This window comes from Camelina sativa, chromosome 20 (genome assembly GCF_030686135.1).
Source record: "Camelina sativa cultivar CO46 ecotype springtype chromosome 20, ASM3068613v1".
Classification (NCBI taxonomy): Eukaryota; Viridiplantae; Streptophyta; class Magnoliopsida; order Brassicales; family Brassicaceae; genus Camelina; species Camelina sativa.
The window spans coordinates 5,788,658-5,812,054 of record NC_141899.1 but is presented as its reverse complement, the minus strand read 5'-3'; the positions used below and the strand labels follow the sequence as shown (position 1 = coordinate 5,812,054).

At 42.4% G+C, this 23,397-nt stretch overlaps 3 protein-coding genes and 1 pseudogene across 4 annotated transcripts; 2 read left to right on the top strand and 2 right to left on the bottom strand.

Annotated features, from left to right (window-relative positions):
• Nucleotides 1-208: 208 nt before the first annotated feature.
• LOC104769622 (uncharacterized) lies at nucleotides 209-4,824 on the top strand. 2 transcript variants are annotated; one of them, XM_010493878.3, is made up of 10 exons: nucleotides 209-656; nucleotides 775-1,099; nucleotides 1,174-1,310; nucleotides 1,477-1,590; nucleotides 1,682-1,765; nucleotides 1,835-1,984; nucleotides 2,081-2,237; nucleotides 2,510-2,670; nucleotides 2,752-2,875; nucleotides 2,951-4,824. In XM_010493878.3, exons 2-10 carry the CDS (start codon nucleotides 776-778, stop codon nucleotides 4,556-4,558), a joined length of 2,859 nt encoding a protein of 952 aa, XP_010492180.1. In that variant the 5' UTR covers nucleotides 209-656; nucleotide 775; the 3' UTR covers nucleotides 4,559-4,824. The 2 variants fall into 2 exon arrangements, with proteins under 2 accessions (XP_010492180.1, XP_087361525.1); XM_087505399.1 differs by having other exon boundaries at nucleotides 211-656; nucleotides 1,690-1,765.
• Nucleotides 4,825-4,994: 170 nt separating this feature from the next.
• LOC104769623 (protein NRT1/ PTR FAMILY 5.9-like) lies at nucleotides 4,995-7,522 on the bottom strand. Its single transcript, XM_019242296.2, has 4 exons — nucleotides 7,449-7,522; nucleotides 7,107-7,324; nucleotides 6,198-6,733; nucleotides 4,995-6,094 (listed from the first exon to the last, which is right to left on the bottom strand). The coding sequence occupies exons 1-4, from the start codon at nucleotides 7,501-7,503 to the stop codon at nucleotides 5,206-5,208; spliced, it is 1,698 nt and encodes a 565-aa protein (XP_019097841.2). The 5' UTR covers nucleotides 7,504-7,522; the 3' UTR covers nucleotides 4,995-5,205.
• A 2,268-nt stretch (nucleotides 7,523-9,790) lies between these two features.
• On the top strand, nucleotides 9,791-13,452 carry LOC104769621 (protein ZINC INDUCED FACILITATOR 1-like). Its single transcript, XM_010493877.3, has 17 exons — nucleotides 9,791-10,070; nucleotides 10,277-10,317; nucleotides 10,470-10,530; nucleotides 10,620-10,722; nucleotides 10,799-10,901; nucleotides 11,003-11,056; nucleotides 11,149-11,211; nucleotides 11,376-11,425; nucleotides 11,516-11,591; nucleotides 11,691-11,891; nucleotides 11,979-12,066; nucleotides 12,252-12,337; nucleotides 12,421-12,528; nucleotides 12,637-12,681; nucleotides 12,775-12,863; nucleotides 12,949-12,992; nucleotides 13,085-13,452. Exons 1-17 carry the CDS (start codon nucleotides 9,923-9,925, stop codon nucleotides 13,174-13,176), a joined length of 1,452 nt encoding a protein of 483 aa, XP_010492179.1. The 5' UTR covers nucleotides 9,791-9,922; the 3' UTR covers nucleotides 13,177-13,452.
• Nucleotides 13,453-14,986: 1,534 nt separating this feature from the next.
• Nucleotides 14,987-20,449, bottom strand: LOC104772248 (metal tolerance protein A2 pseudogene; annotated as a pseudogene).
• Between the last annotated feature and the right edge of the window lie 2,948 nt (nucleotides 20,450-23,397).

The following is a 23,397-nucleotide window of genomic DNA, read 5'->3' as shown; positions in this document are numbered from 1 at the left end:
TCTCAAATCATACACGAATTTAGGGAAGGTGGTTTGACAGAATTGCAAAAACCCATCTTCACAAAGGCCCGGCCTTTTTATCTTTTTTTCTCCTCTTATTTTTGGATACCAAGTAAATCTAAAATAACATAATCGGTTCGGTTCGATTTGGTTCGGTTCGGTAGGAGAAACAAACCCGGTTATAAGGGAAGGAAGAAACGAAACCGAAGCAGTGGTCCATGGGGGAACGAAGCAGCCAGCACTGCAGCAGCAGGGTGTGTTTGACGGCTACTTAACGGAGCCCCCAAAAAAAAAAAAAAAAAAAATCCTCTTTTGCCTTATCTTCCTTCTTCCTCCCCAAACAAATCTCCCATTCTCTTCTCTTCTCTGCGGCCGTTGAGTCGTCTCTCTGTCCAGGTATACTCACCCTTGCTTCAAGTGCTCTTAGGGTTTTCTCCAATCACCCCTCAATTCCATCATCACCCAATCTCTTCTTCAATTGAATTCGGACTTGGGTTTTCTTGCTTTCACCCCTTCCCCCTGATTGTATCTCTTTCTTCCTCGATCTCTCTTTCGTGGGTTTTGTGTTAGATAGAACAAAAAAAGATTGGGTTTTTTCCGACACAATCGATCATCGAATTAGCCATTCGCCGCTGTCTTCTCAATCAGCCGTAAAAGTAAGTACTTTTGGTTCCTTAATCAGATGTTGTTTTTAAATTAGGTCCCTTTTTGCATAAATTTCAATTCTTGTTACAATATGTCACATTGGGTTTGTTTCTCTATGGACTCCATTAGAATGGCAGCTGATCAGAGGAGAAAGCGGATGAACAGTGCCAATGTTAATGGTTTCAGTTCAAGGGAGCATTATAGAGCTAAAAGGAAAAAGATTGGATCATCATCACCTGATGGTGCTTTGCGTTCCGGTGATCACATTAGTCTTGAATGGGACCGTAACAGAAGTAAAGTAGTCTCTAAGAAGGAACAAGTTGGTTTGAGTTTTAGGCATCTTCGAGACTTTGTTGATGTTGTTCCTCCTAGAAGGAATATCTTGGCACAAGTATGCCCCGTTCCCCATGAGACTTTCCAGTTGGAAAATTTGTCAGAGGTGCTTTCTAATGAGGTATGTAGCATCTGCCTACACCTTTTGAAATTATAAAACTTTTCATCATATTAATCTCCACTTGTTTTACTCAGGTTTGGCGCTCTAGTCTATCTGATGGGGAAAGAAATTATCTGCGGCAATTTCTCCCTGATGGAGTTGATGTGGAGCAAGTTGTACAATCATTACTCGATGGGGACAATTTTCATTTTGGAAATCCTTTTCTTGATTGGTTAGTTGCCCTGAACTTTTGGATTACTAGAATGGACTCTTTGATTGCTTGCTATGCCGAGCTTCATGATCTGCCTTCATATTCTCATTATAAACCGTATACTTGGTGATGGTCTAGTTTATGCTTAGATATTACGAATCCATCTGAATGTATGTTGTGGTTTCAGGGGAAGTGATGTCTGCTCCAGCAAAGCTCATCCAGATCAAATTGTATCTAGAGAGGAAGGCTTGAGGGATGATAAAAGGAGATACTATTCGGATTTAGAGAAATACCATCATGAGTATGTGCAGTTTTTTTTCTATTCAGATTATAGGAGCACTTGGAATGTTTGTCTACATGATTGTAACTCCTCTTTCCATTGTTTCTGGTAGTATTATAGATTATTTGCAGACGTTGAAGGAGAAGTGGGAAACCAGCAAAGATCCAGAGAAGGATGTTGTCAACATGATGTGCGGGTCAGTCAATTTTCTATCTAAAAGAACTGTTCAAGTGTAACGTAATCATTGCTAACATTTATTTCTCAGGAGATCAAGAGGGGCCAGTGCACATGTAAATGGTAGCTGCCAGGATCTAACTGCTACCTCAGAGTCGAGTTCCGGGACTGCGGATGAGAAACCATACAGTAGTGATAATAAGATTTCTTCGCTTGTCAGGACTGGAGAGGTTCAGAGAAGGTGCAACATTTACTTTTTGACATTCATATGCAATTGCTGTTAGTATTTTTTTTCCTTATCCCAAACCTGCATACTAATTCGTCCTATCTATTTTAGGTCCAAGAGCTCTGCTTTAGAGAAAGAAAAATCTCAAAGTCCCTTGATTGCTCGAGATAATGTCGTAAACGCAGGCGTCAAAGCTAGAAAGAAGGACACGCTACCGAAACATAGCATTCAGCAAACTGATGGGGCTAAATACATGTCCTACCTTAAGGTTAGTTATTCTTCAGCATTTCTAAATATATTTAGTGAATGCTGTTAATCATCAAGCAGCAGAAAACTGGCTGTCCAAAGTTTATCAGCTTGAAAATTATTAGAATGTCCCTGATCTCTCCATTATACAGCTGCATGCATATGGTATTTGGAGCTGTTTGTAAAACAAACGATTGTTATTTGTGTCGCTTTTTCTGGGTTGATTCTGCAGTTGCTGTTCATGTAGTAAATGTGCTTATTAATCAAGCATTTAACTGCACTTTATTTATTTAGATAAGCAAGAAGCAGCATCAGATTGTCACAAGCATGAAGCAGTCTGGTAAAAGCATTCAATCAAGAGCACTTAATCGAATCTTGGGTAGCATCAATAATTTGGATGTTCAACCATACGGAGTGTTTGTGGAAGAAGAAGAGAAGAAACTAAACGCTCACTGGTCAGTGTTATTGTCAAACAAGTGGCTTCCTTCATCAGGCCTCTAATTTTGATTTCTTAAAGAATTGGTTGTTTCATGCAGGCTACAACTGGTTAAAGATCTTCCTGCAGCATATGCAATATGGCAAAAGCTACAGTTACAGAAACGAGATATTATCAGCTCTGTGGGAAGAGAACTGAAGGACAAACTCAATCCATGGATGGAGGTTTGTTTTCTTCGTAAACATGCATAATAGATTGTATCTGCATTCCCATTTGGTTAATTGCTTTCATGGGTGCAGGATAAACAACAACTGTACGCTGCAGAAAACCCTCTGCAGAAGCATGATGTTCAATACGATGATCAAGAAAGTTTGAACACTAATCAGAGTGATGATTTGACGCCAGACGTTGAAGATTCTGTCATTTTCAGTCAAGTTTCTGGCAAGAATCACTCCCCTTTAAAGGATTCTTTGTCTTATGGTGACCAAATCACAGATTCAGGTCGCTGCTTGCAAGTTGGCACATACCCATCGCAGGTTTCGTCACCAGATAGTGGCAATAACATCAATCTGAAGGATAGAGAAGAGAAACAATATTCTTCTCCTTCTCCTTGTTCTCCCAGCAGGTGTCATGGCCTTATCCAAACAGAGGTTGAAGCAAATGATTATTCCAGCTCTATACAAGGTCAGTCTCTCCCACAGGCTTCATTTCCAAGTGAGCCCCATGCGACAATTCTCGATGATGCAAATCCTGTAGGCAAGCACTGTGTATCAGACCTAGAGAATGCTTCGTCAGACCAGAGGATTCCTTGTATTACTTCAAGCCATGGAGAAGGTTCGCAGTTTTGTTCTGGTGGAGATGTGTGGGAGCCAGAGGGAGGAATAAGACAGTCCTACATTAGCCGCCAAGCTTACACCCCTAGTGGTGGATTGTCTATCATACACCATCCTGAAGGTGTTGAAGCAGCTAAAAACTGTTTCATAGACCTAGAATCGAATATGCCTGAAGAAGTTAATAGGAGGAAGATGTTGCAGCGAAAAGCAGGCAACAGTTTTGGTTCTTTCCCTAGCAATGATCAAATTGAACTACTCCAGTCTTTGTTTAATGGCCAAGGTGTGGCATCTCGCACCACTGAGCAGCTCCACTCTCTTCTCAAAGTCCCACATAATGAGGAGCATAAACAAATTATGGGAATTGGTTTTCAGCACGAAGGAACCAACAATCTGATGGAGAGCAGTCAGTTTTCTGGTCAGTTTCATGATCAGATACCTGCACCACATGCACTTTCACACGACCAGCAGAGACAAATTGACGTCTATGGTCAAGGAAACATGTCAGACAACATTTACTCCAATGGACGTGGATTCTTGATGCAGCGGCCGGACTGGAACCCCAATTGTGCTCAGATTGGAGTTACCCCACAGCCCCGGTTGAGCACTGGCCCTTTGTTAAATCAGAACTGGCAATTTAGGAGTATGTGGGCAAACACAAATGGTGTCGGATGTACAAGTCAAGGCAGTCAAACCGGGACCGAAAGAGATCCGAGGCTTCTTCGAGTTGTTAATAACGCGGAGCAGATAGTTCATAGGGGGAGTAGTTCAGATCAAAGCTTATTCTCTGTTCTCTCTCAATGCAGTCAATTGCGCCATTCCAGATCTGCTTTCGAGCCAGAAAGTTCGAGTGATCAAGTGGTTGCACCTGGTAACTACGGAATGCTGATGGGGGGAGGTACAACTCAGGTTGGCAGCAATTTGGTTCAGCCTGCGAACCCGCTTGATTACTTGAGCGGTAGCAACCCGGTAACATCTTTGATGCCAGATGATGTAGCGTGGATGAACCAGAGCCGCCAGAACTCTGGTCTACATGACCCACTAGGCAAGCTGTATCCAAGGTCATGGAATCCGTAAGTTATATATTCTTCTGAAGTTTTGCGTTGCAGAAGAAGCACCTGGAATATACAAAACCCAACTTGGGTTCTTAGTTTCTTTTATGTGCCTGTACATACAAAGATACAGAGGAACTTTGGTTTTGTACATATTTAGATTTTGAGATATGGATTAGGAAGAAAATGAGGATGCTCCAGGTACCTTTTGACTTTTACATTTTGTCTTCTCACCCTCTCTCTCAAGTATTGTTTAATTCCTTTTGGCATAAAAATGTTGGACAATACCAATGTCGTCTTTTTTTTTCTTCATTCCCCACACCTATATGTTGAGGAAGCTGGTCTAAATGGTATCAGCTCACACGATTAATAATTTAACGTTTCAGACATTTTCTATTTTGATTTCGTTTCTGTCGATTTTATAAGTGTTGTTGGTCGATGGGTGACTGAAGATGATGATATGTAATCAAATGTACCAAAAAGTAATGATTATGGTGAATTTTTTGCATTTGTAACAGAAAAATACTTATGGATAAAATCTTATAGACTCTTTCTTTATGATGTGCTATTTAGTTCTTAAGCTAAGCTACTAATACATTTAGATCATTCGTGGAGTCTTGTGGCAAACGGTTAGTTTAAGTGGAATGTGTTGAAGGAATCGAAATTGTTCTCTCATTTAGGGGCTTCTTTCTCTTCAACCACTTGATCACTGCTACTCTTGAAATACTTGCATAGAACTATGTAGACCATAAAGCATACTGTACTTGCAAGAGCAAGGAGCCAGTAGTATTTGTCAAGCCGGGCTTTCGACATGTCATCTGCGAACCAGTTTTGGCGTTCACCTGTTGAGCTCGAGTAAGCCTCGACGATTGTGATCAGTGCAGCACTCACAAAGCTTCCAACGCCAAAGACACTTGTGTAGAGAGCAAATCCCATTGTTCTCATTCTAACCGGAACCTCACTATAAAAGAACTCTTGCATCCCAACGACTGTGAAAATATCTGAGATTCCCAAAAGGATATACTGAGGAAGTAGACAGAAGATGCTCAACGGGATGGTTTCTGGATCATAATCAGGTAAAGTCTTCATCTTTTGGCTTATGTCTAGCCTTTTTCTTTCCACTAGTGCGGCAATAACAATGGCAATGATTGATAGAAACATTCCAACTCCCATTCTCTCCATAACAGAGATACCTCTACCATTCTTCTTGATTCTTTTGGTGACAGGGATCAAGATCTTTTCGTACAACGGCATAAGAAGTATTATCGATAACGTGATCGTGCTTTGCAGTGTCGCAGGTGGGATTTTGAAGCTGGAACCAATGTTTCGCTTCATAGTCATACCTTGTTTGGTGAAAAAGGTTGCTGGTAACTGGAAGATAACAGCAAACATGAGAAGCATCGTCCATATGGGCAAAAGACGAAGCACTAACTTGACATTATCCAGTCCAGAGAAAACCGCTTTCGAGCTTTCATCATCCAGTTTCTTAGTGGTTGTTGAAGCAGTCTCAATGTCTTCCACCTCAGTGTTATCACATTTACAGAGTGGCCTTTCTTGTAACCTACGTAAGAAAAGAAACAGAGCAAAATTAGGTCATCGTAAGTCACTATAAAAATTAAAAAGGATCATTCTCATGAAAATGGTAGGTTTTTAGGACTTATTACTCTAGCTCCATAGCATCCAAATCTTCTTCATCAGCAAGTGTATAATTGCTTCTCTTGTTCACTATTCTCTCTCTGATGAAGTTAAGGACCTTCGCAAAAGATGAAGTATTTGTTTTCGTCTTCAAACCGGCACCAGGACCGTATACATAGATCCCGCTACCCGACAAGAACAACAGGATCAACAGAAACATGGCGATTCCGGGTAAAGCGAAACCAAGGACCCAACCAAAAGTATCTTGGATATAAGCCATGACTGTGACACCCATCAGGCTTCCGGTGCAGACGCCAAAGTACCACAATTGAAAAAACTTAGTCTTTAGGGCAGCTTTAGACTCCTCTTGATCACCCGAGGAAAGCTCGGAATCCTTCTCGAGGTCGCGGTCTAGCTGGTCCGCACCAAAGGCTTGAAGAGAAGGGTTTAAGACGCCTAAACCGAGTGAGATAAGACCTAGTGAAGAGTATAGAAAATATGTTGAGACTGTCTTTGTAGCTGAACGTGACCCAGAAAATGCCGTCCATGTCAATCCCACTAGCGCCTTTACCAAAATAAAAGGCAAAGATTATATAGCACGAAGAAAAATTCGAATTTTCCACTTAGTTAGCTTTTTTTGCCAATAAGATCCGATAAGACTTGTTAACAGCATTAATGTATTATTAACAATATAATCGAAGGTCCATATCAACCCAATTATAAAAGGGCGACCATATATGTTTTCTTTAACTAGTTAAGATAGTCTAAAGTCTATAAACCGTTTTTTTGAAACACTACTATGTGCATATATATAATCACTTCATTAAATCGGACACCTAAGTTTAAATTTAGACCGTCTAAATCATTATGTTCCAATATATATATACTTAAACAAATATGTAGTTAGTTAAGTATTGTGAAATCCAAGAGATTCTTACCACAAAGTAGACAGAAGAAGAAGCGAGGATTGTGAAGAATCTATCCCAATAAGCATCAGCCAAAGGAGCAGCGAAGAGAGGCAACATAGAAGTGAAACCAGCCCAAGTGTTGACTGTTTTGGCTGCTCTTGAATTACTCATCTTCACTACATCTGTTAGATATGTCACTAAGTTTGATGCAACTCCTTTGAATGCATATCTCTCCATCCCCACAATCACTATAAACACACACACACAACAAAAAAAAACATTATATAAAATAAAATTTAGTCTATAATTTCAGTCAAGTATGAATCTTAATTTGTAATTAACAAACAAAAAAAAAAGAGAAAATTCGTTTACCTATGAGAAGGGCACATGACTTGCCAAGTCCTCTTTTCTTCTGTTCTATGTCCATTAGAGTGTGTGGAAGAAAAGAGAGCGAGATTATACTTATGAGGAGAATTGAGACTTAATAGTTGATGATTTTGTTTTCGTATAAAATCATACTCTTGGAATTTCCGTTAATAGCATAGGTTAGTTTCCATTTTATTACCAATTAAATGTAAGATAATTATATTACCAAATCTATCAATTTTCTGTTACGTTATTATTTCTCAACTACTTATATTTGTTAACAAATCGATCTATTCATTTTAAACGATATGGAAAAATATGTGAAACTGGAAAGTTTTGTTTATATGAAAAGGAAACGAATTAGATTAGGAAACTCAATACTCAATATGTGCTTTAATTTCCGACCATTCTTATTTCCTAAACGAGAACTTTACTATTTTTGTTAATAAAAGAAAAATCCGGATTATCAATAATTGTAAAAGAGTCATATAAACAATAACTCTCTAAAAGGCCTAAGCATATATATTCCAGATTTTGCACAAAATTGTCTCTTATGTTTAAAGAAACTGTCAAGCACAATATTTAGTGGAAAGTAGTCACTATTAAAAAAAAAAATCTCATAAATAAATTAGAAAACTGCAGTTTCTACTAGAAACCCAAAATTTAACTGTATTCGGGTCCAAATAAAAGGCCCAATAAAATAGGATCCTCGTTTATTTCTAACGCAAGTAATGTAGAAGAGATAGATAGATATGAAGGAAGAAGTTTCAGTGTCTAATAAGATCCCTTTGTGAGGACCAGCTGGCTGCCACGCGCTCTGTGAACTGTGTGTGGGGAAACATGTCGAGGGAATCTCTGTGAATCCTCGTGACTTATTGGTTGCCTCCACTAGTAAGTACCATTGATGTTGAGTTGTACTTGTCCACGCGCTTGTTACTCTCGGCTCTGAACACACAACAGACAAGACAAGGAGTCAGAAAAATATCTTATTAACAATTAAATGCAACGTTTTTCATGTGTTTTAATACCAAATCCAACGTTTTTGACGTTAATCAGTGCAAACTATAGAGAGAGAGAGGCTGATGGTGACTGGTGAGCCATGCCAGAACAGAGAGTATGTTAAATTATTGTACCAAACCATGAGCTAGACGTAGTCACGTAGGCTATTGTACTTAACAATGGTCTCTCGAGTACAAAATGAAGATCAATCATCCGTGATTTATTGATGAGTAGAAGGCCACCTACAGTTCCACTCTCAGCCATACTTTGGAAGGCAAAGCGCAGCAAAAAAACGAACAAAAACAGAGTTTTGTTTTTCGTGGAAGTGATGAAAAGCTGAATAAGTTGATCCCAATCCGTTCTCAAATGTCATCTAATTATGCACCACGTACTGTATTCAAATGTTATAACAGAGTTTAACTAAAATTCATTAAAAAAATAAGCAGTATATTCAATCGATGAGTTTCAGTTTCAAAACACTCAGGCATTAATTGGAAAAGAAACAGTCATGCAAACTGCAAAGGACTGTGACGTTTAGGTGTTTCGAGGCAGTCACTAATTCAAGCATTCCGAAACGTCATAATAATCTCTGAATGAACGTGCTGCTTTAAGTTCTTCTGGTTCTGGTGAGGCCTTTTTACTGAGTGTCCCTCTTTACTAAACTAGCTAGACAGATGAAAATTTACTGAAACCAAAAATACCATAATATATTCACGTGAAGCCGTAAAGGTGCATATATATATCGAAGACACATTTTTGAAATATTGAAAATTTTGAGTATAACATATATATAGCAAATCTTAAAGAATGTACTAGCTGCTTTAAAAAGTCTCTGGTGATGCCTCATTCACGTGAAGCATGTCGACCGAGGAAAAATAAATTATACTCACGTGAAGGAATGCACCCTTTGCTAAATAAGATAGCAATTCCAAGTCTAGAAGATAGATCACTAGCCAATATTGTTTAGTCCTATTTTATGTCTCTCCACTTTAAAATTGGTCTCCTTTTCCCTATCATAACGGCAACCAATATCTTTGTTTTGAAACCTGGTGGGATCAACTCTCTTCATGCAGAGTCACTACCACTTTGACAATGATCGAATTGGTTTGTCTGCCTTATCCCATGTGATATTAATTCATCCTATGATTACTGTCTCAGACTATATATCGTATAGATATAATTTATTTTAAAATTAATTTGTATATTTATTTGAGAGCAGTGATTAGTAAAAAACAAAATTGGGGGGTGGACAAGCCCATAAAAGAGAGATCATGATGACACTCGGGTAACTACCATTTTGTCCTCTAGCTCCATTATATATATGCACACACATTACTACATAAATTTTCACTACAAAATTTTCCACTATATTCTTTCCTTTAAGTTCCGGATTGCGTCAACCGCGAATTTGTTCATTAAACTTACTTTTTTGTTCTGTGGGGAGTTTTAGGTTCTTTGTTAATTAAGTTGCTACAAGAAAAATGGGTGAGGAGTACAATGCAGCGCTTTTAGAGAAGAAGAATTTTCATGAGGGATGTCCTGGTTGTAGAGTGGAGAAGATGAAGCAGATCCGGCGTGGATATCCGTACCTGGAGCTGTCTTTCGTTTGGGTCGTCGTGCTCGCCACTTGTAACACCTTCTTCGCCTTCTCTGATTCTCAATAGACTTTTTTTTTTTTTTTTATGTTAAGGCTAGTTTTGTTTATTGATTGGAAGAGATCCGGAAAAGGATTGGCTAATAGGTTTTTGTTGCAAATGAGAATAGGCTAATTGTTAGGAAGCTTTCTTGTGTTGCAAGTTTTTCATGTCTTCTCATTACAATTCATGTGCTTGCAGCTCTTCCCATCTCCTCCCTCTACCCGTTCCTCTATTCCATGGTGGGTAATTTTTTTTGGTTCAAAAATGAGAGACATGTAAGACAGTTAGGGTTTTAAAACAGATGAATATGTAAACCACATCTCATACTAATACCGGTCTTTTATCAAACGCTCTGAATTGTACGTCTAATATGTTTTCTTTGTTTTCATAGATAGAGGATTTTGGTGTCGCAGACACCGAGAAAGATATCGGCTTTTATGCTGGATTCGTGGGTGAGAAGAAATTGCCTCAGTCACCTACATTGAATCTATATATCTACCGTTTGTTCTATCTAGCTAGGGTTTCTTTTGTTATTTCGAAGGTTGCTCTTTCATGTTTGGGAGAGCACTGACGTCACTTTCCTGGGGGATGCTTGCTGATAGATATGGGAGAAAACCCATCATACTCGTGGGAACCATCTCCATGTTAGTATCTTTGATTATTGTATATATCCATCTTAATTTGTACGATGACTGATTTAGAGACGTGTGGTTATTGCAGAGCCATTCTCAACGCTCTTTTTGGCTTGAGCGTGAACTTCTGGATGGCTATTGGCATGAGGTTTCTTCTTGGCAGTTTCAACTGTTTGCTTGGAACCATGAAGGTGACCTCTTTGTTTTCAGTATCTATTTATCTTGTTTTGTTTTGTTCCGCACACCAGATTGGCAGTTTGCATCATATTTTCTCATAACTAATTATTTTCAGGCATATGCATCAGAGATATTTCGTGAGGAATACCAAGCTACAGCAATGTCAGCTGTAAGCTTCTCCATGACGTGTTTTTTTTTGTGTGTACTATGTTTAATTTGTTTGTTGTTGATCATGACGTTTGAAACTTCGACTCGTTTCAGGTTAGTACTGCTTGGGGCATTGGACTGATCGTTGGCCCTGCTCTAGGCGGTTTCTTAGCTCAGGTTAGTTGATCACATAAACAAGTTTTATGTATTTTCTTAGTTTTCCAAACCTTGCAATTCCTTATATGTTCTAAATGTCTGAGTATATCTCTCCTTGCACAATAAGTGTTAAATAGTTTCTTCCGGTCTAATTAATCACGCCTTTCAATCTTCTCCCATATTAGCCGGCAGATAAATATCCAAACGTTTTCTCCAAGGATTCCATTTTTGGCAGGTGTGTATTCTTACTCCTCTGTTTTAAGAGTTTAGTGGAAATAGAGATACAATGGGATCTCATGAAATAAATTTACGAATTGGAATGCAGATTCCGTTATGCCTTGCCGTGCTTTACCATATCAGCTTTTGCATTGGTTGTGACATTACTATGCTGCTTCATCCCGGTATGCCTTTACCTTTGACTTCATTATCGACTCTTCTTTCTTTATCTATATTTTCTCACAGAGTTCACCCACGAGTCTCCTATGTCTTTCTCCGTGTAGGAAACGCTGCACAATCATAACTTGGACAGCACAGCACATGATGATTCATTGGAGACACTTGAAGAATCTTCTGCTTCAACCACCAATACAGGGAGAAACGAAAGGAAGGTTTCTCAAGTGTCTCTCTTGAAGAATTGGCCCCTCATGTCTTCTATCATTGTGTATTGCGTTCTGTGTCTACATGATACTGCATACTCCGAGGTAAGTAGTTGAAACTCTCAACAAAATCTTGAGCTCCTTGTCTGAACAATTAAAAAATCTTCATCACTTTGAAATCTGGCTATGCAGATATTTGCACTATGGGCTAACAGTCCAAGGAAATATGGAGGTCTAAACTATTCAACCAACGATGTCGGTACAGTTCTTGCTATCTCAGGTATGCAGAACATCCTCGCTCCTCATGTAGTCATGTGTTGTGTTTTAATGATGAGAACTTGTGATAATAATGTTGATTAGACAGACTGCTTTGTTATGAATCTGTATGAGAGTTAGTAGTAAGCAGAATTATTACTTATGAAATTGAGACTGTTATTAATACAGTCATCAACACTTCTTTTTTAGGTGTCGGCCTATTCTCCTTTCAGGTCTTTGTTTATCCTTTCGCCGAGAGACTGCTAGGACCTGTACTGGTCACCCGTTTTGCTGGGGTAAGTTGATATTTCCTTTGATGCGTCTGTAGCTCCCTTGAATAAAACAGAGATCGTTCTTCTGACAATTTATTTCATTTCAGGCCCTGATGATACCTATGCAGATTAGTTATCCATTTATAGCTAATCTATCAGGTCTCAGTCAAAGCATAATGTTGAATTGTGCATCAATCCTACTCAATGTGCTTAGTGTAAGTTCAAAAGCAAAAGCTAACTCTTTACTTACATATAAAGAAAACAATGTCACGTTATCAATGTATTTCTCAGCTGCTTATACGTTATAGTTTTTGTGAATATAGGTGTCTGCGATAACCGGTTTGTTGATTCTGCAAAACAAAGCTGTGGTAAACGAACATTCTTTAATATTCTTTTGTAAACCGGTCCAGTATTGAAAATTTAACTTAATTTACTTTTGTATGAAACAACCAAAACAACAGGATCAGAGCCAAAGAGGGGCGGCTAATGGAATCGCTATGACTGCAATGTCTCTCTTTAAGACCGTTGGACCAGCTGGCGCTGGCATCTTGTAAGTGACATTTTTTGAATGACCACGTATAGTACATTAAAAGAAGTGGTAATGACTTCTAAACACAAATCTCTATTGCTGGCAGATTTTCTTGGAGCGAAAGGCGACTTGACGCTGCATTTCTACCAGGTATCTCATTACCTTTGACCACCATTCTTAAAGATCATGTTCATAATACTTAAGCTTGACACAAATTATTGAAAACGTATATATGTATGCAGGGTCGCATATGGTGTTCTTCGTGCTGAATGTGATAGTCGTAGTCGGAGTAGCTCTCACGTTCAAACCATTTCTAACCACGGCTCGAAGATGAAAATTCGTCTGAACAGTGGATGTATGAACGTAACTCGCTGTATATATTAATTTCAGATTAGAAAGAAACAGTAATCAAATTTTACTGACCTTAGGCTTAGGATTTAATTTAGCTTCTGTTTATTGGTTAGAAAAAGCTTTAGGGCTGTCAATGTATTAAATCTTTGGAAGCTAAGTGAATTTCATCCTGAAGTAATGTATTGATCGTTTATGTAATGGGTCGAATTGTCATAACTCAATTCTAGTTTATATTGACACATTTGCCTTATCCACAAAATGAAGTTGAGTGTGGATGAAGGAACGAGTGATTTGGTCAAAGAGACGGTCGTTTGTGATATGCTTTAATTCTCAACTTTATTAAAAATCTTGGATTGTATTCTTCTTATCCAGACGAAAAAAAAAACACAGGAATAGACAATAATAATGGTTTCTCAACTACCAGCTAAAAAATGTTGGGTCAAGAAGAACAAAACATGTTTAATTTAAAGTGGATTCCAAATTCAAATAGCGTAATAAGTAAAGAAGATGAGGCACATGCACATCAAATTAACGTTAACGCATACCTTTTTAGGGTTAACTAACTAATCGGTTTATTTTAAAAGTGTTACAAGTAGTATCCAAAAAAAAAAAGGTAGTGTGCAAAAAGACAATGAGTAGAAGACAAACAATTCACATAGTGTGCACATGCCTTTCCTTTCTCATTCAAAGTTAACATTATTTTGCGGGAACACGATAATGGAGTTGCCAAATTTGTTACATAGAAAACGAAAAGTACATAGGCCTTCAGTTCTCGTGTTAGTGAATATTGGGCTTGAGGCCACCGTAGCTGCATTATTCGACTTTCTCGAGAGAAGAGAAGAGAGGAAAATTTATAAACAAGACCTTCAACTTTTTATGTTTTTCTAATTCTACGCTAACTCTTATTTGTTTTCCTTTTAAAAAAAAAAAACTGAAAACATAATCCGATAATAAGAAAGGCTTGTATAAATAAAGAACAAACACCCTCCTACCAGTGCCGAATTCTAAGGCCACAGATATCTTTTTTTTTTTCTCAACCATCCGGCCACAACTGGTCGGCCCATTAGCCAAATTTCTAAGTCGAGACTCGATCCCGAGTGTGATAGTGCCTTCTACAAATGGACTTACCTCCTGCCACTGCACTAAGTTTACTTCACACATATCTTTTTAAGTTAGCTCATGTATTTAGTTTGAAAATGTGTTTTGCGCTTTTTATTTTAAAAATCTATAATATTTTGTTTGTTATTAATTCTTCTTATTTCATATTTCATAATCTTTTATTTGCATTATTAAAATATTATATAATTTATTAAATGTTTGAAAGAAAATGAAAAACTACATAAAAGTTGATAACTTGTATTAAAAATTTATATTAAAAGATATTATTAATTAACTAACAAAATGCTAATGTGTAATAACAAATAAAATAGACTTTCTCAAATATCATACCATCTATTCTTTATTATCACATTAGCATTTTGTTAGTGTGGTTGCAAATTTTCAATTTTCATGTGGTTTTTCAATTTTACTTTCAAACATCTAATACATTATAAAACACATATGAAAAAATATTTTACTTATGTTTTGTTTATATTTTGCATATCTTTTGCTTAGTTTTTGTTAATATCTATTCAATATTTCAAAGAACCAAAAAAATAACTAATTTGCTGCCATATATAAACAATCACACCTACAAATTATATTTAATGTAAACTATATATATCATCTACGTTTCTGATGGGTCTAGAATATATATATATATATATATATATATCATTTTTAACTTCTTTTTTTTAAAAACAAAACAAAACCATGTTTTTCGCCCTAAGCACGGCACTGCCTCCTATCATCACCCCCACACTCTGGATTAAATCTCCCAGCACATGAAGATAAGCCCCTTCAATGTTTAGGTTACGCTGCTTCTTCTCACTCTTACCACCTCCAGTGCCATTCTCAAGCAATGCTTCATAGAGATGTGGATCACCATGGTGATGATGATCGTGTTCATGTTCATGTTCATGGTGATGGCTATGGTCGTGTGACCGTGACTGTGACCAGCGTGGCCGTGGTCGTGTCCCAACAGAATAGCCATAGCTATATTGACCAGAAGACCAACTGCAGAGACAAGGAACATGAGAGATCCTTGAACTTCGCCACTGCCATTTGAAGTCTAGCAATTGATTCGTAGACTAAGATGCCAGCAAGAAGCCAAATCATCTGGATGGATACAAGGGCACCAAGAATCTCGATCCTGAAGAAGCCATAGGACTGGCGTGGGTTTGCCTCCCAACCTGAAGCCCAAAGAGAGAACAAGGATATGGCAAAGGCTGCAACATCGGACAAAAGATGAGCCGCATCAGTGAGGATTGCAAGACTGTTGGCCTTGATCCCTCCAACCACTTCGACAATGATGAAGAGGCCACAGAGCACAACAGCCACCAAAAGCTTCCTCATATATGCTTCTCGTTCTGCAGCGTCTCTTGAAATCGTCTTGGCATCAGAGAACACACAAGAAGCTTCTCCACATGACTTCTTTGTTGATGTATGAAATCAACGGTATAAATAATACGAATATTTGTGGGAATAAATCGAAACTGGTCCTTTATTTAACGTAAGAATCCTACAGAAGGATTCTCAGGAAAATGACAGTTACAGAGATAAAATGCTAATACGAAAATAAAAGCCTTTTCTCTCCCTAATTGCCCAGAATTTTTCGGATCCCTTTTTCTGACAGTGACGTCTGCTATATATAGTGGGCCAATGACCTAGGGTTTCCTCTGATCTTCTGTAAAATTACGGTTTTGCCCCTACGGCCTGCTGGGCTAAATCCAAGACTTTAGGCCCAAACCTTCCTGAAATCTTCTACTTGGGCTTCTATAAATGTTGGGGGCAAAGCCCATATCCAACAATGGTCCCCCCCCTAGTCCGATGTGCGATGGCTTGCTTGAGCCCGTCGGATCCGACTATGTGTCTTCAGGTCCGTCTTGCGGGAAGGATAGAAGATTTCGAGAGTTTTGTCGCCTTCCGGAGGGTTCCAGGATGAATAGTGTGTCGGGCACGTTTTTCGAGGTATACGGGAGATTCCGAGATGAACAGTGCGTCGGGCACGTTTTTCGAGGTATCCGGGAGATTCCGAGATGAATAGTGCGTCGGGCACGTTTTTCAAGGTCCGTTGGGTTTTCTACGGGAGTTTTGTGTATTCTGCACGTTTCCCGAGGTTCGGGAAATAGAGAGCTTAAAAATTAGGGTTTTTATCTAGGTCAATGTGCTGGTCCCCCATATAAATATGTCTTTGACATATTTTTTACTCATTAGTCTTCTTCTTCTCCAAAAGGTAAATTCTTTCTTTCTCTCTCCCTTAGCTTCCTTTTACTTTAGATTTTTTTTTGTGTTTGTTCCACCATGGGTCGGCGAACTCTCCTTTGCTGCCGTGGGAGGTTCTGTCTCCGACCGCCTCCTATCCTTGTCGGAGATCTCTTGCCGGCCGTTTCCTTTTTCCGCTCACCGTCCTACTTTCCCGTTCGGGAGTTCGCCGTCAACCTCGCCAGATCCGTGCACCCGCCACCTTTCTCGCCCGTCTGTGAGCTTGCCGGCAATCACACCCTGCCGTGCCGTCGTTCCTTTGCCTCGCCGTCATCCGAACCGGCCGGTGCTACCTTCTTTTCGCTGGGGTTCTTCGCCGCACCGCCGGATCTGGCCGGAACCGTGAGGCGTCCCGGCCTCCCCACTCCTCCGCCGGAGGTCGCCGCTGACAATGTATCTTGACCCTCATGTCGAGAACATGGTGAGACGCCGAAGCCGTCGCGCGGAGAATGAGATTTTTGTGACGAGGTCGGGGGTTGAGCTCGTGAGATCGAGACTTGGTGGTGAGCTCGTTTGCGAGGCGAGGGCGCGGTCGAGTCCCGTGACGGCGGACTCAAGCTGGCGAGGATGACGAGTGTGGAGACAAGACAGGCGAGCTCGCGTACGGGACCATCCGCGAGGTCACACGTAGCAAAGTGGCGATTTCAATGTTCCTGCCGTAGCGGATGTGCGTGAGTCGAGGTTCGGGGGTGTTGACGAGATGATGTTCCGAGTTCAATGTTTGTTCGGTCGGCGAGGATAAGGTCTCAGTGATGATACGGCGAGGTCGGGATCTTCTGGATACGAGATTGTGAGTTCAACGCGGTCGATGAGGTCGCATATGCGAGATTTGGCGAGGTGCGTTGCGAGATGGTGAAGATGGGATGGTGTCACCGGTACTAGCGAGACGGCGAAATAACGAAGTCAAGATCCCCGTTTGCAAGGTGGACCGTGACTCTCGGCAGCGAGACTTAAGATTTTACGGAGGCCTTAAGAGGAGTTGGCGAGATGGAAATGTTTGCCTATCTTAGCGAATGGGATCAACACTGGCGAGCTCAGAGCTTTCGGAGACGAGGTCACGAGAACGAGGCCTTGGTGGCGATATCGTTTGTACCCGCGAGATGAACGTGAAGAGGAGTTGCGGTTTATGATCGTGGCGAGGTGGAGATCGAGATTTCGTATGGTGAAACGACGAGATGAACGAATCAGCGAGATGGGGAGTTGCCGTGCGAGTTTGGTTTGTGTTTGCGAGGTTGTGTGCGAGCTTGGTGTGTTGCTGTCTGGGCGAGCTCGATGTGTTGCGATGTTGTGAGATGAAGGCGAGCTCGCTGTTGCGAGATGGAGGCGTTTGATGAGATAGCGAGCTGGGGACACTAGTGCGGTGATGGCGTTAGTGTTTGCGTTTGTGGCCGCTGAGGCTGATCTCGTGACTGCCAAGACGATTGCCGAGCTAGCGCTCGGGTTTTCTGATGCTTCTGTTGAGAGTGCGGCTTCGATGAGTTCGATGTCAATACTTGGTTGATCAATGCTTTCTACCGGAATTACTCGGCGGAGGTCTGGGTCCGATGTTGAGGCTAGTGTTACAAGTGCGTCTGCGGGAGCATTATCGCTGCGTGGAATCTTGACGAGCTCAAAGAACTCGAACTGTTGTGAGAGGTCGCGGACGACTTTCAGATAAGCATCCATGCGTGCGTGTCTCGTTGCATAGTCTCCACTGTGAATCGCAGTAAGCTTGTATCTTTTTGACTCCGATTCCGTGTGCGACGTAACCCGGCGATTAGCGCTTCATACTCAGCATCGTTGTTTGTGGCAGTGAAAGCAAGGCGGAATGACTGCTCCAAGATTTCCCCTGTTGGCGAGGTTAGGCGTACGCCTGCTCCCGAGCCCATTTTCGATGAAGCGTCGTCAACGTGGAGAGACCATATCTCGGGTGGGGGGTTGTCAGCTTCGAGTTCAGGAGAGAGCTCTACGAGAAAATCCGCGAGAACCTGTGACTTAGCGCATGTGCGATTCTTGTACTCAATGTCGTACTCACTCAATTCAACTGCCCACTTTGCCAGACGTCCTGATTGACTCGGGCTGTGAAGGATCGTGCGCAGCGGCTGATTAGTTAGGACTTCAACAGTGTGTGATTGGAAGTACGGGCGGAGCTTGCGAGCTGAAATGACGACTGCGTATGCGAGCTTCTCAAGAGTTGGGTACCGAAGTTCCGCGCCATCGAGAGTTTTGCTCACATAGAAGATCGGATGTTGCTCTCCACGATCCTCTCTGACGAGCACACCACTTACAGCTGAACAGGAGATGGCGATGTAGAGATACAACGTTTCTCCTTGCTCGGGTTTGGCCAGGACTGGTGGAGACGATAGGTACTCCTTCAACTGTGTGAATGCTAGCTCGCATTTCTCATCCCACTCGAAGCGTTTATTCCCGCGGAGGAGCTGATAAAACGGCAAACACTTGTCTGTTGAACGAGAGATGAAACGATTCAGTGCGGCAATTCGCCCAGTAAGCCTCTGTACTTCACGTGTATTCCGTGGTGACGGGAGATTGATGATAGCCGAAATCTGTTTCGGATTAGCTTCTATGCCACGTTTCGTGACGAGGTATCCCAAGAATTCCCCGGAAGTGACCCCAAATGTGCATTTCGCTGGATTCAGTTTCATGATGTACTTGTTGAGTATCTCGAAACATTGCTTCAGGTGTGCGACGTGATCTGCGGCTTGAGCTGATTTGACGAGCATGTCGTCAATATAGACTTCCATTGTTCTTCCGAGTTGAGTTGCAAACATGCGGTTCACCAGTCGCTGATATGTGGCTCCTGCATTCTTCAATCCAAACGGCATGACTCTGTAACAGAAAGTGCCTTGCTCAGTGATGAAAGCAGTCTTCTCACGGTCGTCTTTGTGCATCATTATCTGATTGTAACCCGAGAACGCATCCATAAAAGATAACAATTCGTTTCCTGTTGTGGCTTCGACGAGCTGATCAATGCGCGGAAGTGGAAAACTGTCTTTCGGACAAGCCTTGTTGAGATCTGTGAAGTCGACGCAGACTCTCCACGTACCATTCTTCTTCTTGACGACCATGGGATTACTCAGCCAATCTGGGTAGCGAACCTCAGTGATTGATCCAGCATCAAGTAGTTTCTTTACCTCATCATTGACCGCGGCAGTGCGCTCCACTCCGAGCTTTCGTCGCTTCTGTTTGACGGGCTTATAGGTCGGGTCAACGTTGAGCTCATGGCTAGTAATACTTGGATCGATTCCGGTCATGTGATCTATAGTCCATGCGAATGTGGTTGCATTCTTACGCAAAAAATGGACGAGCTCGTCTCTTAATGCGACTGGCAGCTCGGCTCCTATTCCGACGCAACGCTTAGGGTCAGACAAGTCGATGTTAACTTGAATCACAGACTCCTTCGGAGGTGGTGTACGTGGATCTCGTGGTGGTGCTGATTGGGCGATTACGAAAGCCCTTGCATTGCGCATCTTTTTCTCAATGATAAAACAGGTCCGTGCCATCAGAGGGTCTCCGCGCAGCGTATAGATTCCGTATGCGTTTGGGAACTTGACACATTGGTGATACGTAGAAGCGACAGCGCGCATCTTGTGGAGCCAGGGCGTTCCCAGAATAACATTGTAGACGTTGGGTTTGTCCACAATTGCGAAGTTGAAGCACTGCATCGTACCGCCAACGTAAATTGGATGCGTTATAGTCCTGACAGTCATGATGGTGTCCCCGTCGAATCCTGTCAAAGTCTGCGTTTCATGGACCGTGTTGCGCAGATCAATCTCCATCTGGATCAGCACGTCCTTGAATATCACGTTGACTGAACTCCCGGTGTCAATAAGAATCCTTGTTACTGAGCTCTCGCCGATTACCATTTCCACGACAAGTGGATCGTTGTTCGGACTAGCGTTGCGCGCATCTTCTTCAGTGAAGGTAAAGGTAATTGGTGCGGTGGATGTCTTGAACATGTTGCTGTGAGAAGGCGTGTTGCGCTTTGTTTCTGTTTCGCGACAGTAGGCTTGGATAGATCGAACAGAATTGCGACATGTTGACAGGCCACCCATGATCATGTTGATCCTTCGGCGAGGAGCTGGTGGTTCATCGTGCTCTTCTGCTTCGCGATTCCTTCTGGGGGGAGGACGTAAACGAGCAACTTGCCGTTCTCGGTCATTTTGTGCCCAAGCTCGGTCATCCTAGGCTGCAGTTTCCTCTTCGCGCCGTCTGTCGTGCTGTTGTTCGTCTCTTAGGCAATACTGATTATCTTTGTGTGCGACAACTTTTCTGCGCTCTCGCTCTACATCGACGCCACCTTTCTTGTACTTTTCGAGAAGCAGCATTTGAAGTGTTTTACACTCTTCAGTTGAATGTCCGTTGAACCTGTGGAACTCGCAATACGGGCGCTTGCCTTTGAAGCCGGGATTATCGGATTCACGGTGCCATTTGTTCCAAGACTTATTCTGTGGCTCTTTTCCTTGATAGCGAACATCGTCGCTTTTCTTCCTTTCTCGCCTCGGGCGTAGTCCCTGTTGTAGTGCTGGCGTGGTTCATGGTACTCGTCTATGGCTTTACCCTTTGAGCTCGGAGCCTTCTCGGACGCTTTTTCTACCGCATCAGTTTGATCGTGGCTTTCTTTCCCTTGGTCTTCCTCCACCAGCATGTATCGGTTTGCACGCGCAAAGACTTCGCGCAGGGATTGGAGGGGTAAGATTGTTAGGTCTTCCTTGAACCTGGTTCCGCGGGCGAGTGCGTCCCTTAGAGCTCCGATAGCGGCTTCGTCGCTGATGGCGAGCTGGGTTACAACTCCTCTGAATCTTGCCATGAAAGTTCGCAGCGACTCGTTGGGCTTCTGACGCATTCTCCATAATTCGGCGTTTGACGCAGGGACGTGCATGAAACATTGGTGATGCTGAAGGAAGGCAGTTGTGAGTGCTTCATAACCATCGATCGAATTGGCCTTGAGCTTTGAAAACCAGTTCAATGCTTCCCCGGTTAAGCTTTCGACGGACAGTTGACAACTTCCCGCGTCCTCCTCCTCGGGAGAAAAGTATGAACTACCAATATGGATAGACATAGACTTCAAGAAGATAGTGGGATCCCCCTTGCCGTCGTACGGTATTGGCTTGTTTTTGTTGGTATCGGGATTGCGTCTTACTCTGACGCCTGATACTTTTGTGGTGAAGGGCGAGCGTCGCGCCTCCGCTAATACAGTCTCGAGTTCCGGGGCTCCGCTCGTTGCTCTGTGCATCTGAGTCGTAAGCGTCTGCAGCTGGGCTTGCATCTGCTGAAGTTCTTGCCGTAGCGCGTGATTCTCAGCGTTCTCGGAGCGACTTGGATCAGCACGCTGATCTGCGGAGACCTGGCTGGCCTGAAAATGTACCCTTGGCTGCTAGCCATTGGGTCCGACGATGATCGACGAGAGACGGGGCCTTCCATTAGCATTGTGCTCAGCTCTCGGTATGTTAGCGGTGTGATGGTTAGCTTGCGGAGCATGGTGGTCAGCTCACGGAGCATAGAGGTCAGCTCGCGGAGCGTTGAGGTCAGCTCGCGGAGCGTTGAGGTCAGCTCGCGAAGCGTTGAGGTCAGCTCGCGGAGTGCGTGGTGCCAATGCGTCATCCTCCTGTTGCCGATGATGCCTTGCATGGCCATTGCGTCCTTGCGATTCTATCTGCGCCGCTTTACCGCTCATCTTATCCAAGGTTCTTCGTACAGCTTCGTCAAGTGCGGCCTGACTGATTTTCAGGTGTCTGGACGATCGACGGGGGTAAATGTCGCGCGTAGTGCCCATATCTTCGCGGCCATTTGGAGCATCTTCAACAGCTACTCGATCAGGAAGGATTGCTCCATTGGTTCCGCCATTTGTCGGAGCGACACGCGTAACGCCTACGGCTTCACGGTCAGTTGGATCGTCTCCAGTGGTTTCACGAACAGGAAACGTAACGCCTGCGGCTACGCCATTGGTGGGAGCGACACGTGTAGCGCCTATGGCTGCGCGGTCAGTGAGCGTTGCGTCCTTGCCCGTAATTGCTTCGGGTCTGTTGACGCCTTGGAGTTGGTTGGTCCTCGCACGGGTGCGCCCCCATACGGTGCGTGGAGGAGACACGTCGCGGGCTGGGGAGGAGTTCACGCCTTCGTCGCTTGAGTGATTGATCTGAGACATGCTTCTGGTTTTCCAAAAACGCCTTGTTCTTCAAATTCTTCTCGTCAAAAAGTAAAGATTCCGTTTAGCCCCACGGTGGGCGCCAAATTGTTGATGTATGAAATCAACGGTATAAATAATACGAATATTTGTGGGAATAAATCGGAACTGGTCCTTTATTTAACGTAAGAATCCTACAGAAGGGTTCTCAGGAAAATGACAGTTACAGAAATAAAATGCTAATACGAAAATAAAAGCCTTTTCTCTCCCTAATTGCCCAGAATTTTTCGGATCCCTTTTTCTGACAGTGACGTCTGCTATATATAGTGGGCCAATGACCTAGGGTTTCCTCTGATCTTCTGTAAAATTACGGTTTTGCCCCTACGGCCTGCTGGGCTAAATCCAAGACTTTAGGCCCAAACCTTCCTAAAATCTTCTACTTGGGCTTCTATAAATGTTAGGGGCAAAGCCCATATCCAACAATACCTGCACCTCCAGTTACCACCATACCTGCACCACCCGCCTCCAAAAGACAAGAAGATTGGCAAACCGAGATTATAGCATTCATTGCGGATGGGATCATGCCAAAGGACAAGTGGGAAGCACGACGTCTTCGCGTCAAGAGCGCACATTACACGCTGTTGGATGGTAGCTTGTTCCGTTGGGAGGCCAATGGCGCACTTCTCATCTGTGTTAATACAAAGGACGTCAATGACA

Bases quoted from the DNA above. Each gene is read 5' to 3' on its own strand.
- LOC104769622 (XM_010493878.3), top strand. From the start codon at position 776: ATGGCAGCTGATCAGAGGAGAAAGCGGATGAACAGTGCCAATGTTAAT. The intron at 1,766-1,834 runs GTCAGTCAATTT...TTTATTTCTCAG, and splicing joins GTTGTCAACATGATGTGCGG to GAGATCAAGAGGGGCCAGTG. The intron at 1,985-2,080 runs GTGCAACATTTA...TATCTATTTTAG, and splicing joins ACTGGAGAGGTTCAGAGAAG to GTCCAAGAGCTCTGCTTTAG.
- LOC104769623 (XM_019242296.2), bottom strand. From the start codon at position 7,503: ATGGACATAGAACAGAAGAAAAGAGGACTTGGCAAGTCATGTGCCCTT. The intron at 6,734-7,106 runs GTAAGAATCTCT...ATTTTGGTAAAG, and splicing joins CTTCTTCTGTCTACTTTGTG to GCGCTAGTGGGATTGACATG. The intron at 6,095-6,197 runs GTAATAAGTCCT...TTTCTTACGTAG, and splicing joins TTGGATGCTATGGAGCTAGA to GTTACAAGAAAGGCCACTCT.
- LOC104769621 (XM_010493877.3), top strand. From the start codon at position 9,923: ATGGGTGAGGAGTACAATGCAGCGCTTTTAGAGAAGAAGAATTTTCAT. The intron at 12,338-12,420 runs GTAAGTTGATAT...ATTTCATTTCAG, and splicing joins TGGTCACCCGTTTTGCTGGG to GCCCTGATGATACCTATGCA. The intron at 12,682-12,774 runs GTAAACGAACAT...CCAAAACAACAG, and splicing joins TTCTGCAAAACAAAGCTGTG to GATCAGAGCCAAAGAGGGGC.